Below are 15,693 nucleotides of genomic sequence, written 5' to 3'. Positions count from 1 at the left end.
CACCCCCCCCAGTACTAATCCCTACACCACCACACCGTCACAGGATGGACTACATAGAACATGAACTGGGTGGGTGGTATAAATCATTATCCCTTCATTCCAAAGCCATGGTGTCTTTCAAAAGCAGCCTCTGCCCATCTTATTTTACCATTGGTTAAGGTGAGCCATACATAAATGCAGTTATTTGTCCAGGCAATACAGTCTGAAGACTAGAAGCTAATATTCTGTGTTTTTGAGCCTATTTCCAAGAGCCGTGCTGATTGGTGCTGGTGGCAAAAACATCTGGAAGGCACCAAGTTGGCAAAGGTTGGTCTAGATTGGGCCAGCAAACTTTTTCAGCAGGGGGCCAGTCCACTGTCCCTCAGACTTTGTGGGGGGCTGGACTATATTTTCGGGGGGGAGGGGGGATGAACGAATTCCTATGCGCCACAAATAACCCAGAGATGCATTTTAAATCAAAGGACACTTTCAACACACTGAATCCCGGACCGTCTGCGGGCCAGATTTAGAAGGTGATTGGGCCGGATCTGGCCCCCGGGTCTTAGTTTGCCTACCCATGGTCTAGATCAGGCATCCCCAAACTTCGGCCCTCCAGATGTTTTGGACTACAATTCCCATCATCCCTGACCACTGGTCCTGTTAGCTAGGGATCATGGGAGTTGTAGGCCAAAACATCTGGAGGGCCGCAGTTTGGGGATGCCTGGTCTAGATAGAGAATGGCATGTCCTTCACTGGTTTGCTTTGGTTAAGACCGAGTGTGGGGAACTTCTGAAAGTGCCATCAGTACATTACATGGTGTCTCTTGTATGCACTGTGACATCTGCCCTCCTTTCCTCTTTAGTAGAAGACGAAGAAAATGCTTTACTTTCTGATCATGGGATGAAGCTTCTCCCTTCCAGTCCTGGGCAAACAACATCCACGGGGGCCTCTGCTCATCCTTCTCTTTCCCTTAATGAGGATACCAGAACTTTCAGGGTGGAATCGAAATTTGATCAGGAGGAAGAAGAGGAAGAGGAGGGGACAGACAGAGGACAAGGTGAGTGAGAGCTTCTGGTGCTGCTGGGACAGTGAAAAGAACATGTCATCATCGCCATTGAAAAAAGAAAATTTATGTGATGTAATGGGGAAAGATTTAGACATCCACATAGTGACATTTTGCTGCCACCTCATGGTGAAAATCTATAAGGAACTAGATCAGGAGAAATATATATACAGTGGTACCTCGGGTTATGAATGCGATCCGTTCCGGGTCGCAGTTCGTAACCCGAAAAGTTCGTAACCCGAAAAGGGCCCAAACCGCCGTTTTGCGCATGCGCAAAGCGCTATTTTAGCTATTTTCGCGCTTTGCGCATGTGCAAAGCACGCGCGTCGCTTCTGCGCACACGCGCGCGGTGAAAACACTTCCGGGGGTGCGCAGTTCGTAACCTGAGGTGTTCGCAACCCGAGGTGTTCGCAACCCGAGGTACGACTGTATATATATAAAAGTTTAGTAATTGTTCATGTGCACACGAAAGCTTATACCAAGAACAAACTTAGTCCAACACGGCTACCTACCTGAATCTAGATCAGGAGAGTTTAGGTTCCACATGTGTTGGAATTGTGGACCAATGCATGTTTTCCAAATCTCAAAAATACCTGGCTTGACAAACTCCTTTTGACCCATAATTGTGTTGCATGCTATTTTCTGCAAACTTACTTCTCCAGCGTGAAGCAGCTGCAGAAGTTGTAGTGGAAATAAATTATCTTGACTTTTCCCATTGGACAAAGGCTTAAGCCCTGCCCACCCATTGCTTGTGCACAGGCCCTCACTATGTTGACAGAGGAATTAGGCTTCACTCTTGGCTTGTCTCCCCTGACATTGCTGATCTTTTTTGCATGTTATGTGCAGGGGTCTGTGGTGAAATTCCAATGCACAGTGTTTGATCAATGCACATAACAGCATTGGTAAGAAGTCACATAAAGGATGTTGAGGCTGGAGGGCCAGAGCAAGCGATAGAAAGAAGAGAGAGATAAAAGTACATTAATAATGTGATATATTAAAACAAAAACAATTTCTTGTCCTACCTGACAGGATCCGTATAAATTGTTCAAAATAAGCTCATTCAAGTTTGCTTGATATGCTTATATTAAACAGATTACAGGTTCTGGAGTTAGATTTATTTATTTTTAACCCCAGAGCAAATGTATAGATATATACTGTCTGTTGCAGTAAAGGATTAAAAAAGCCACGGACACTCCTGCCATCTGTATTTGTATTTGTACCTGTCATCTTTCCTTTCTGGAGCCCTTTGAAGGATATGGCCTTTGATTCCTTTTTAGGAGGGAGTCAGCAAAGTGTGATCAAGAATAAGGAAGCTGTTGGAGAGCTAGACAACAACCCCGTCTCAAAAGCTATTGCGCGTCACCTTGGCATTGATATATCTCCAGAAGGACGGGCTGCCAGGAATCGCAGGGGCATTGCCATCATCATCCATGGTGCTCCCCTTACAGGTACAAAGACCACCTCTGAGCAGCAGGGCTACATCTGTGGTGACTGTATACTCCCAAATGGCAGCTGAGTACCACCATGTGCTCTGAGATCTCACCGACATCCTCTGTTTTTTTGCAGCTCTCTTCTGAATATTTTTTAGTTTGTGAACAACTGTTTGGGGGGCTGAAGGACTCGAGGCATTTTCTTGCCAAGGCTGATACTAACTGTGGGCTAAGCTAGGGGTGTGCTTACTGCAGAGCAGGCAGAGTGACCTGCCTTATTCTTCCTTGATGAATGGCGGGTGCCAGGAAGAGGGGATTTGCCCTGGGAAGGCAGCCACGCTCCTGTTTTACGAGAGTCTGTTGAGAACTCCCCTTAGAACTCTCCCCAGACCCCACTCATCCATCACTGCTGGCCCTTCTGATTCAAAACCACCCCACCCCCATGTTTTTGTCTTACTGGACTATGTCCTTGAATTCTTGCTTCTCTGGATGGAGGGTAGAGAGGGGTGAGTGAGAGACTATGTGGAAACTGGCTTACTATTCACATTCATTGTTCCACCCACTTTTGCCTCCACCCCCCACTGCCATGTGGCCCTCAGAAAGTTGTCCAGAAGAGAATGTGGCCCTTAGACTGAAAAAGCCCCTCCATCCCAGATATAAAGGGATGTCAATAAATGATGGATGGTGAAAGTGTGTGTGTGTTTAGCAATACCTTTGTCTCTTATTCCTCTAGGAAAGTCCAGTGCAGCCATCACCCTTGCCAAACACTACAGTGCTGCTTGCTTATCCATTGATTCTGTGGTCTTGGAAGCCATCTCTGATGGGAACACTTCAGCAGGGCTTCGTGCTCGTGAACTCTGCATCCGAGCCGCCATTGAACTGGCACAACGGGAAAATGAGGAGGGGGGTAAGTGGGGATTGGGGGGGGGTTGTGGGTGTCTTCAACATCATGGCAAGTACCCATCTGGCCTTTGCCTGTCCTCCCCATAGCCCATCCTCAGTGAACATTTACTCTCTTCTCAGGACCAGCTTGACTCTCACTCCAGTAGGGTATATCCAGTGGTGGGGTAGTAGTTAGAGCGTTGGGATAGGACTTGGGAAACAAGGGTTCAAATCCACACTCGGCCACTTAAATCCCCACTCAGCTTCAGCTCACTGAGTGATGACCTTGGGCAGTCATGGTCTCTCAGCCTAACCTACCTCACAGAGTTGTTGTGGTAATTAAATGAGATGGGGAAGAACCACATATGCCATCTTGAGTTCTTTGGAGGAAAAGATGGGATAGAAATATAACAATTAAATAGAAAATACTCTTCCATAGGGAAACTACTTGAGGGTATGTCTTGCCTAGCGACAAATTAAGAAAACCTTAATGTTATCATGAAGGCTGTGGAGGCCTGAGCTGACCCAACAGTGGCCTCAGTGTGAATGTTCTGCAACCCTACATCTGAGAGGGCCTCTAGCAGCTCAGTCAGGGAGGCTGTTGTGAGCTGCACTAACTACATGCCCAGTCTGACCTTTTGGCTCCAAACTAGATACAACCTCTCAAAACCTGGCCCTGGGTAAAGAGGCCTAGTGGAAGAGAGCACAGCGCTCCTTCTCCTTGCTTATGCTGACACTGCAATGGGTAGCCAGGCAGACATAGCTGGCTGAGGCCAGCCTTTCCCAATTAACCCACTGAGATCTCATCACTATGCCAAACTTGGATGCCATAGTAGTGTTCACTTCTCTGACTTGTAAAACATCAAGCAACTATTTCTGTTTGTCTTTCCCATCAAGGAACTGAAGGGCAGCTTGGCCTGGCTCTGAATAACAGGCTCAGTGCAGAGGCTTTGGGTAAGCACACCTCAGAGGGCAGCCATAGTTCAGAGTCCAAAACAGGACCCCTCTCAACTGTCTCTAGAGGCTATAGGGGGAGCACGGCGACAGCAAAGGGCAAGTCTGAAGGTCACACATCACAAAAGCAGCAGCAGCATCAACAATCTGATCAACCTGGATCCCAGGTGAGAGAATTGAGGAAGAGCAATGACCCAGTGGTAGAGCATATGCTTGGCATGCAGAAGGTCAAATGTTCAATCCTTGACATTCCTAGGATGGAATGGGAAACTACCCTGTTTTGTTTAAAATCCTGGAGAGCCTCTGCCAGTCAGTGTAGACAGGCCTCCACCAACCTGGTGCCCTCCAGGTGTCGGACTACAACTCCCATCAACCCACCAGGTTGGTGTGTAAACCATACTGAGCAAGATAGATCAATGGTTCAACTCACTGGAAGGCAGCTTCTTAAGATTCGCCAAAAATTCCTGCCATCCTCTTGCCCCTTCCTGAGGGAAATAGTATGGTGTCCCAGACATACTTTCTAGTGCAGATTCACAATGATTTGTGCTCATGATGCTGTCTGGTTGGTCACACATGATCCCACTTGCAATACTGCTTGTGCCTTCAAAAGTTATGGGGCAGTTACACCGCTTCATTTCCAGTCAGTGCACATCCTGTACCTTACTGCTGAAATTCCCCCCAAAATTATAGCACTAATGTTTTGGCTTATATTTGTCCTGGTTTTATTGCACTGCAACTCCTCCAGCCAGCAATTACATGGTAGCATTGTAGAACAACTAATAAAGCAGAATAAACCCACTGTTGATACACTATTACTGTGTCAGGAATGTCTTGCAGAATACACCCAAAGCAACACACTACCTGTCTAGAGTGGCCTTTGGTTAAACATTCCTGTTTTCATGCCTTGAGGGCAGTTCTTACCAGGCTCTCTTGCTGGCCTTGCCGTGGAGCCACTGGGGGAAAAATGGGCAGCTGCCCTTGGGAAGAGGAGCCACTTGTGGCTGGTCCCCTTGTCTTGACACTTGGTTGGAGCTGCCCCTCTGCCCTTTGAGAACCAGCTGCTGAAGCTTGGAGAGAGCAATGCACACATCAGGCATTTGAAGCACCTTCCTTGGAATGACATCCTGCTGGTTTTGACGTTAAATGGTGCCATTTGCGTTTAAAGCTTCCCTTAGTCAGAATTTAGCATCTGACCTTCACTCTGTTCCTGCTCTCACAGAGGGCAGCCCAGATGGCCAAGGGCAAGAGACACATCTTAATGGGAGGCACAAAAAGACCTTAGCTTTGAGAGACTGGCCCAGAGAGCCATATTTTATGGAGAGTACAGTATTTCAAAGTGTTGTGTATTTATTAGTTTGCATATGTGTTTCTCTTTCTGCCTCTCCCCTGCCTCAGACTCCCCTCCCTTGTCTTCTTGACAATTGACCATGCTTTATTCCATCTCCCTAAGCTTGGGAGGGAAAGTGGTGACCCACGGGTGGCTGAGTTGAAGGGAGAAGCTCAACAGGTTTCTTGTAGGAACATTCTGCCTTATCCCCAATGTACAGATTCCGTCCAGCCCTATTCCCAGCGCTCCGATCCAGCGGCGCCTTAGCCTCTGTGGCAGTGTGGCAGGAGATTATGGCCTGTTGAGCTGTGTGCTTCCAGAGGAGCTATTGGTGGAGATTCTTTCAGAGAGGATGCAGGTAACAGCAGCAAAGGGAGACACTAGCCATGTGGCCTGGGGATCTTACAGTGGTTCCATCTGGAATCCCGGGCCTGGGTCTGCACAGTGTCTGCCTGCCAGGTCAGGAGTATCCTGTCCCTTCCTGCATAAAGGACCATGGCAGAGTTGCAGATGGCTTTCTAGGGTCCCTTTTTCTGGTGTGATTCCATTGGAGAGCCAGTGTGGCCTAGAGTCCTGTGTACTTGGCTATCGAATACCCATTGCCAAATCACAACTCCTGGCCAATCGCAATAAAGAAATGGAGGGACCATGAGCACCTGTCAACCTCAGTTTTCCAGTCTCTAAAATGAGAGTACTAATGACACATTTATTGCAGGCATCACTACTATCATACTATCAATTCTTGTTCCATCATTGTACGTAGTGCTTTATGAAATATTGTAAACTAAAAATGTCAGGTTTTTGTTACAAGGAGTTTATAGCTCAAATGTTGGCAGTTGTGAAGACTGCCAAGGGAATGGGGAGAGCAAAGAATTGAAGAGATGAGTGTGATCAGGTAAAGTTACCTGCACTTAGGCTCTCTTGTAGCTGGCAAACAAGAATTGGGGTTTCCTACAGTGCTAAGGACTATGGATCACTTCTACTTCGAATGAGCTCCAAAAATGTGGAGCAGTAGCTATAATCTAGATCCAGTTGTCTAGCAGGATTCCCATAAAATGTCTTTTGCAAAGATGGTTGTGAAGTAACCCAGGCTCCACAGACAAAGAGAGGGTGAAAGTTATGAGGAATGCAGCTATACTAGAGGGCCACAGTGGATTATAATTGGTGGTGATGCTTGGGGAAAATGGAGAAAGGCCAAAGAGGCAGCAGATTTGCCAGAAGAATCTGTGGCTATCAGTTGAAGGGGCCGTGGGGGGGGGGGGCTCAGGTCTCCCCCTCTGTGTCCCAGTGATCCATACCTAGATGCCACAGCAATAGCACTGAAATCCTAACTGGCATTATCACTGAGGTGTGGGAGCCCAGGTGAGAGTGCCCTGCAAGGAGGCTTCTGGCCAATAGCTGGCTTGGGTGCCTTAACTCCCTTTTCCAAAAGGGCAGAATGAGTGTTTATTGAGAGTTGGTTTTCTTTCCAGCAATTCAGTGGCGCTTCAGCAGTGGCGCTTCAGCTGATTTTAGAACCCCTTGAGCTTTACTTATTTAGAGCATTTGTACCCCACTCATCTGCCAAAAAGGTTCCCATAGTGTCCTACATACAATAAGTTAAATGAAACAGTCCCAGCCCACACAGGCTTACAATCTAAGAAACACAACACACAAGGAAAAAGGGATAGGGTGAGAAGAGACGAAAAACAAACTCAGGCACCAATTCTTAAATATTCATTCTTAGCATGACCAGCTGTCATATGAACAGTTCAGGGGCCGGAGGTGCCTTATGGAGCTGGTTTGGTTTTTTGGGTTTTTTTTTTGCAAAGTTGATGGGATGAGCCTCCTGCTTCCCATCTCTCTCATGCAGGCAGCCTATCAGCAGAGTGACTGCTGCCAGGTGACTCCTCCTGCAACAGGATCTGTGCCTGGCAGTGGCCAAAGCCTTGCCTGAGCCTAAAGGGGATGTGCTTTCATTTCCCAACAGCTGAGTGACTGCTATCGTGGCATGGTGTTTGATGGGCTGGATACCTTGTTTGCCCGCAGCATGGCATCGGCGCTTACCTGTCTACTCAAAGCTATCAACAACAGGCGCTACATCTATTTTGTGAACCTGTTCCAGGACTTTGTTGCTATGAAAGCCAGAGAGAAGGACAAACAAGAGCAGGAAGGTGAGAAGGAGGAGGAGGAGGAGGAGGAGAGTTGGGAAGGTGGTAGCCCCTTGCTTAGCCCAGCTGTTCCTCTTTGCTTTGCTTCCAGTTGCTGAGAATCAGGGATGGGGGACAAATTCAATTTTGTACATTTGGTTTACAGGCTTTCCATACATTAGGAAAATTCTTCACATGCCCTGGTTTTCAACAATTTGGTTTTGTTCCCACAAAAAGGTGGTTTCCTTCAAAAACTCAACAATCTGGGGTCTTGCTCAACAACTTTGCGGGTGCCAGGAATTTAACTTTGTGAAATATGGCAACCCCAAGTGTGCAATATAAGGGAAAGTTGCTTTGCAAAAAATGTGTTTTAGGCAAAACTGCATTCAAACTTACATATATTAAGAAAAACTAGCAGTCAAATGTTGATGAATTTTCATGAGGATTTTTTTAAAAAATGCAAACTCATTTGGAAATGTGGAAAACAAACTGAAGAGTGGAAAGATGAGAAACGGAAATGCAGAGGTTCACCCCTCCCTACTGTATAGAACCCAATCATTCCCTCCCAGGATTTTAGCTTAATGCTACTGCTCAGTTTAATTTGTAACTCCCCTGCTTTGCTGCCCCCACCCCCTGATATTTGCTCTGCAATAAATTTAATGGGTTGGGGGCACGTGTGGCACGAGGTATTGCCACTTGCCTTGGATGTGGCTCTCCTGGTAAGTTTCTGGTGTCTTTCTTTCTCCTTTGTCTGCTTGGAAGAACGGGAGCAGCAGGAGGCCATTGCAAGAGAGAAGGCTCGTCTTCAGGAGATGGATGAAGAGGAGTATGATGCCCTCACCGAAGAACAAAAAGTCCAGTTTGATAATGAACTGTTGCTGGCCCTGCGTGAGAGGAAAAAGAGGTCAGAGCAGGCCTGGGAATATACTCTGTCCCTCAAAGAGGGGGGAGGACATTGTCACTGTGGGCAGTGATTGTAGAGTTATCTTTAGGAATGGATGTAGTTCGCTGGTCATTTCCATTGTGATATTTGCTGCTCTACTTCCTCTCATTGTGGCTTCTTTCCCCAGGCTTGATCCCTGAACTGTGGGAAGCACATGCCCCCAAGGGTGTTTAAGCATGTAAACTGGGGGAGATGAGGGCAAATAAATATACTTTGAAAAGTTCAAGAAGGAGACCCTAAATGCTGAGCCAACATTCAGACACCCCAACACACTGCAACCAGAATGTGGTGATGGCAGCAAATCTCCGTAGTTCCAGTTTCTGGAACTAAGAGTTCAGATTTCACCTCATCCTCCATATCAGAGCCCTGGTGACTCAAAGCTCCAAAATGGGCTTCAAAGGGCCAAAATGACTCTGACCTGCCAAAGGTTGGTTGGCCCATGGTGCACCTGATGACATAATGAACTGCTCAAACAGCCTCCCTATACAGTGGAACCTCAGTTTATGAACACCTTGGTTTACGAATTTTTGGTTTACGAACGCCGCAGACCCATCTGGAATGGATTAATTAACTTTCCATTACTTTCAATGGGAAAGTTCACTTCAGCTTATGAACGCTTCAGTTTATGAACAGACTTCCGGAACCAATTACACCCATGCTTCGGGTTAAGTACGCTTCAGGTTGAGTACTCCGCGGACCCGTCTGGAATGGATTAATCTACTTTCCATTACTTTCAATGGGAAAGTTCGCTTCAGTTTATGAACGCTTCAGTTTGAGTACTCCACGGACTGCCTGGAACAGATTAATCCACTTTCCATTACTTTCAATGGGAAAGTTCGCTTCAGTTTATGAACGCTTCAGTGTGCAGTTTATGAACGCTTCAGACTTCCGGAACCAATTGTGTTCATAAACCAAGGTACCACTGTATAGTCTTCCTAGCTGAAGGAGGACCTCTCTGTCACACACACACACACACACACACACACACACACACACACACACTTTGTACTTCTTACTGATAGCTGGGGAGGGAGTGGGAGAAGATGGCAAGAGGGAAGGGCAAGAGGTTTCATGAGGACATTCCTGCTCATGGTTGGGGAATCCTAAATTGCTGGTCATCCTGGAAGCCATACTTCTTCCCATGCCTAGTCACCTGGGTTGCATTTACCTGGCACAGGACCGCAACTACCTGCTGCCTTCCCAGACAATTGGGGTCCTCTTCCCCATGCACCCTCCAGGAAGTAGAATGATCTGTGTGTCCATGGGTGGGAAGGGCCCTTTTTAGCCAGAAGCAGGGGTGGGAAAGCCTCTGGGCCCTTTTGAGTGCTCTGAGATGGCGTTCGGTGCCTGAAGAGGCTGAGCTGATTCATACTAAATGGGGGGGGGGGGAAGCTTGATTTGGGGAAGTTTTTCAGGCACCTGGTGAATGAATTAAGATCCTGATTTTCCTGTGTGCCATGCATTGAAGGGAGCAGGAGAAGCTGGCTCGAGAGCTGGAGGAGAAGAAGCACCAGCAGGAACTGGAGCGCCTGCGGGAGGAGGAGGAGATGAAGAAGAAGAGCAAGCGCTACAAGAGGGAGGCAGCAGTGGCCAAGGAGAAAGAGGAGGCTGCAGCAAAGAAGGCCCAGCAAGCAGGCAAGCAAGTAAGTCCCAAACAGCCTCTGAACCCAGTGGTTCCTCCAATGGGTGGTACTTGCCCCTCCCCCCGGGGGACAGTGGGAATCGCTAGAGGCAAGGGGATGGTAGGGCAGTACTGGAGGTATAAACGACTATCAGATTTTGATAACCTGGTCTCACTGGACCAAGTTAATTAGTTTTGTTGAAGTAGTTAAACCAAATTTCATTTAATTTTGAAAATATGTGCCGTATATTGTTACTATTCTGAATTGTATTGTGTTTTTATGTTCCTTAGTGTGTCATGCAAACTGCTATTCTGAATAATGCTTTTTATAGGGTAGGGTAGGGGGCACTGGGGATGAGTTTACAGAACCAAGGAGGTAGGGGCCCAAAAAAGTTTGGGAACCACTGATCTAAGGGCATGTGGCTGATGGGGAAAAGAGATAAGATTCCTATGGCTAAGTGATGCACCAGCTCATGCCAGGGCACTTATCTCCACTTGGTAGCATTGGGCAGTTTGAGTGGCTTTGTTTCCTGAAGCTTTTGTACTAGTGACCAGGTTGTGGGGAAGTGGCCTGCATTTTTTAGGGATAAGCCAGGTCCCAGGTGGCTCTCATCATCATCATCATCATGCTGTTGGGACACTTGGATCCTTTAGAATGCTTCAAAGGGTGGCTATTTGGGCTCCTTGCTGCAAGACTGAAGCTACATACTTGACAGGCTCTCCTTTTTTCCCTTGGTTCTGCCCTTCCAGAATGCCCCAGTGCCTGCTTTGAAATCTGACGGGAGGCTGAATGAAGGGATCGAGCGGAAATCATCAGCCAAGGAGCGCCCAGAGCTTAGTGCCAATGACAAAGATGAGAAGAAGAGGAAAAGTAAGACGGGCCCACAGAATGGTCAGCCAGGAGCTGCCCCACCCGCAGCCCAGGAAGATGAGGAAGCCGAGAAGGAAATGATGAGCGAGAGTGAAAAGAACTTGGCTCTGAGGTTCAAGCTCTATGAGGCGAACCAGAAAGACATAGTCCAGATCCTGACCTTCTGGGACAGAGTTCAGTTGATGCAGCTTCTGCCACCAGGCTCTGAAGAGAAGCAGGAGGAAGCAGAAGACCAGCGGCAAGCACCTTCAGGCCGCAAGGGCAGGAAGGACAGGGAGAGAGAGCGCCAGGAGAGACTGGAGAAGGAGAGAGCAGAGAAGGAGCGCCTGGAGAAAGAGAGAGTAGAGAGAGAGCGCCTAGAGAGGCTCAAAGCGATGGAGGACAACAGGGCTGGAGGGCAGGAGGGAGAAGGAGAACCAGATGTGGGGATCCCATGTTTGGAGTTCCAGGTGCTCAGTTCTGAGGACTCCAGTGGCAAGAGGATCCTGGAGAGTGGCAAGCTGCCAGAAATCGTCCAGGTGGGGACCCTCAGTGATTTTCACAGAATGTGGTCTGGACTCCACACACCAGAGAAATGGGGATTATTCTAGTGGAAAGGACCACCTCCAATATTAGCAAGAGTGTAGAAATTTAGCTGGAGGGAGCCTTACAGATGTGATGGAATCCTGAATACCTCAGTTTTCGTTTAGAGAATAAGCATGATTCTAGCTCTCATAGAATGTTGGTTTAATTGTTTATGCACAGCACAGGCAGGTCTTCAGGCAGGCAATGGCAGTTTGAGACAGGCAAATGGCTCATAGTCTCAAGAAAAGAATGGCTAACAGATCCAGACATCCTTTCATGCCATCCTTCAACAGCTATGGTGTTGGTATTTTAATTGCTATGGGCAACTGGTATTTTAAATCCCCATTCTATGTGTGGGAAGGATGCAGTTCCACCTAGATGCCTCTAGTCTCCCATGGCCAATACTAGGAAGAACAATATGCTTCTCTGCCCACTGGTGTAAAGAAAGAGGCAGGTCATTTCATTTGCATTTTACAATAGCAGCATTGCAACGAGGCCTTAATATAGCTTTCTCTCTTGCTGTAGATCTTGAATGGCTTGGGACTGGGTCCTTCTGGGCCACCCATTCCTCCCACTGCTTGTTTCTCTGTGATCCCATATCCGGAAAAGCGGGCAGCACCAGTTCCTGGAGAAGCTCTCAAGCATTTCACCTTCCTCTTACCTGAAGATCCGAGTCTGGAGGAGGACAAGAAGGAGACTGAAAGTATCTTTGAGACTTCAGTGACTCTCCCTACAGTAAAGGTAGAGGGCCTCTTTGCTCCTTCATGGGAAAAACAGAACCTGAGAAGGGGGAAATCTGCCTATAAAGTTGCACAATAAGGAGGACTGACAAATGCCATTGTGATCAGGGAAGCTGCGTTTGTTGCCTGGGAGACAAAACTAAAAAAATGAACCCCTTCTCCATCCAGTCAGGTCTTTGGGTTCCTCTTTGGGTCTGCTTGTTTTCTGCTTGACCCATGCTTTTTAGTCTAAGTGGTTCTGCCTTTGCCCCACCGCTTTCCCCCATGAACTATGCTCTTTAGTGCTGAATCAGAGCAAACATCAATCCACAGAAAACCCGATTGCTGTTTGTTCCAATTGAGCACTAAACCATGGGTTTTCCTGGGGGAAAGTGGGGCAAACAGAAGTATGCATGAGCCCTCTGTCGCACTGACCAGGTCAGCATGCTGACTAAATCAGAGGTAAGGCTGCCTTAATTGCCAGGCGTGTGAAACACATCACATTGAATGGAAAGGAGCACCCCCAACTGTCATTGACCAAGGGAGAGATGCCAGCATTTGGGGAAGACAAAGATGATGTTGATCCAGAATGAGACTTAAGAAAGCAAAAATCTTTTCACACATAAAAAAAATACTAAGATTTTAAACTAGACAACAATTCTGACTACTAGACTTAAGTTGCAATCACATACTTGCTTACCTGAAAGTAAATAATACAGAACTCAGTGGGCTTACTTCAGAGTACAGTGGAACCTCGGTTTATGAACACCTTGGTTTACGAATTTTCGGTTTACGAACGCCGCGGACCCATCTTGAACGGATTCATTCACTTTCCATTACTTTCAATGGGAAAGTTCGCTTCAGTTTATGAACGCTTGAGTTTATGAACAGACTTCCGGAACCAATTACACCCATGCTTTGGGTTAAGTACGCTTCAGGTTGAGTACTCCGTGGACCCATCTGGAATGGATTAATCCACTTTCCATTACTTTCAATGGGAAAGTTCGCTTCAGTTTATGAACACTTCAGTTTAAGTACTCCACGGACCGTCTGGAACAGATTAATCCACTTTCCATTACTTTCAATGGGAAAGTTCACTTCAGTTTATGAACGCTTCAGTTTATGAACAAACTTCCGGAACCAATTGTGTTCATAAACCGAGGTACCACTGTAGATATATTCAGAATTGTGCTGTAAATAGTGTAGTGGGAACTGAATCTCTGCAGACTAAACAAGATTTATAACTAGTAAAAATGTAGCAGTCGGTTTATGTAATAGGTTTTGTGGTCTGATAATTACTGATCTTTTATGATCCATGATCAACAATTGTTAAGATTGAGTAACCTAATGCTAAATAAGGTTCTACTAAATAAATACATTTCTCTTTTTTGGATAGTGGAATAGCCATTTTTGTTAAAGCTTCTTGGGATGTTTAACTTATAAATAAAGGTAAAGGTACCCCTGACCATTAGGTCCAGTCGCGGACGACTCTGGGGTTGCGGCGCTCATCTCGCTCTATAGGCCAAGGGAGCCGGCGTTTGTCCACAGACAGTTTTTCCGGGTCATGTGGCTAGCATGACTAAGCCGCTTCTGGCAAACCAGAGCAGCACATGGAATCATTGTTTACCTTCCCGCTGGAGCGATGCCTACCGTATTTATCTACTTGCACTTGATGTGCTTTCGAACTGCTAGGTGGGCAGGAGCTGGGACTGAACAACAGGAGCTCACCCCATTGCAGGGATTCGAACTGCCGACCTTCTGATCAGCAAGCCCTAGGCTCTGTGGTTTAGACCACAGCGCCACCCACAGCGCCTAACTTATAAATAAAATCTGCTGGCTTCCGCTTGTGCACGCTGGGAATGGCGGACAATACCATCTGCTCCGCTTCAACGGTGTGTTTTTTGGCAGCTGCTTCGGGAGTACGCAGCCCCCCCCCACCCCTCCCAGGATGCTACGGGAGGGGGCCGCTGGCCCGCAGATGCCCCTTAACCCACCCGGACCCTGGGGGGTGGGGGTGGGGCCTGGGCCGAGCACCCGTTGGAGTCGGCACTCCTGGAAGCCACCCAATGCGGGCAAGGGTCCCATAACTTGGAATTTTAATTAGATAAAAGTTTTGGGCATGCCTCAGATGAAGGAGCAAAAAATTTATTGCCTGCGGACCCAGCCCTGAGCAGTAGAGAAAAATACTTGATTTATGGCCACTGAGAGATAAGAGGTGAAAACATCGCAGAAAGGAAGATGGATTATCTGGAGAAACCGAGAAGCCTGACAGGGAACACTCCCCCCCCCCTTCACTTAAAGATTTACTAAACACCTTTTCTGGACAGGCTACCGGATTTACCTAGAGCAGCAGAAAAATATAAAATACAAACTGTGTGGACATGGAAATATAAACAATAAAATGGAGGAGTTATATATGCTTTGATAATTTTGTAAAAATCTCCCTACTAACAGCTGGTATTTGCTGGGATTCATTGTGGACTGATTAAGAAGATTAAGAAGCCATTGTTTGTTTTTAGAAGAGTGATAAGATTTGACCTGGCTAATTCCTCGCTGGAAAAGCTGTAAATCTATCTTCAGAGGAGCTATGGAGTAGAAATTTGGACATGATTTGTAATTTGTGTGCTTTGTTGGATTCGGAAGACCAGCAATCAGAGGGAGACTAAAGATACAACTCTACGCAGCGACAGAAAACATTTTGATAAAACCTGGCTGGCAACACAACTCAAAGGCTTGGAGAAGATTGAAGGATGTCAACAAAGACTGTTAGGAAATGACTGCATTATTTTGGGACAAGATGTGAAGGTTTACATCAGAGGCTGAATAACAAGGGAGAAATTATTAAAAGCAAATGGCAGTAGTGATTAGCAGGAAGCTCTGGAATCTGAGGCATGGGAAGTCGGAAAAATTCAATATAATTAGGCATAATTGGAATGTTTCTTTTAATTAGAATTGCATAATTGATTTGGATAAAGTGTAATTGGGAATAATTTCAATGTGATTTGATGTTGTTTAATTGGAAAACTTAAAAATTATTTTAAGAAATAAATAAAATCTGCTAATTATGTGTTGACTGTTTAAAATAAATATCATGCAATGATCTGGATTGAGGACTCCCTTTCAGAAAAAAATATGAAATGAAATTGTTTATTACGGTTGTAAACCAGCTCCAACAGTACATTCACAAAAATAAAATCTGGATTTATAAACA

General features: G+C 46.5%; 1 protein-coding gene across 2 annotated transcripts in view; it reads left to right on the top strand.

The window, feature by feature from the left end:
* Nucleotides 1–15,693, top strand: part of HYDIN (HYDIN axonemal central pair apparatus protein) — a 148,887-nt gene that overhangs the window by 82,832 nt on the left and 50,362 nt on the right. The window contains exons 38-47 of one of the 2 annotated variants that reach the window (XM_060275918.2): nucleotides 845–1,036; nucleotides 2,320–2,490; nucleotides 3,206–3,379; nucleotides 4,252–4,475; nucleotides 5,856–5,993; nucleotides 7,605–7,788; nucleotides 8,527–8,668; nucleotides 10,176–10,350; nucleotides 11,079–11,717; nucleotides 12,289–12,504. In XM_060275918.2, coding sequence (XP_060131901.2) covers nucleotides 845–1,036; nucleotides 2,320–2,490; nucleotides 3,206–3,379; nucleotides 4,252–4,475; nucleotides 5,856–5,993; nucleotides 7,605–7,788; nucleotides 8,527–8,668; nucleotides 10,176–10,350; nucleotides 11,079–11,717; nucleotides 12,289–12,504 — 2,255 coding nt within the window. Of the gene's footprint in view, nucleotides 1–841; nucleotides 1,037–2,319; nucleotides 2,491–3,205; nucleotides 3,380–4,251; nucleotides 4,476–5,855; nucleotides 5,994–7,604; nucleotides 7,789–8,526; nucleotides 8,669–10,175; nucleotides 10,351–11,078; nucleotides 11,718–12,288; nucleotides 12,505–15,693 lie in introns of both variants that reach the window. The other variant, XM_060275916.2, reaches the window with a different exon arrangement.

Source organism: Zootoca vivipara, chromosome 6 (genome assembly GCF_965207765.1).
Source record: "Zootoca vivipara chromosome 6, rZooViv2.hap1.1, whole genome shotgun sequence".
Classification (NCBI taxonomy): Eukaryota; Metazoa; Chordata; class Lepidosauria; order Squamata; family Lacertidae; genus Zootoca; species Zootoca vivipara.
The sequence above is the reverse complement of the archived record's forward strand: the minus strand, read 5'-3'. Positions and strand labels throughout refer to the sequence as shown.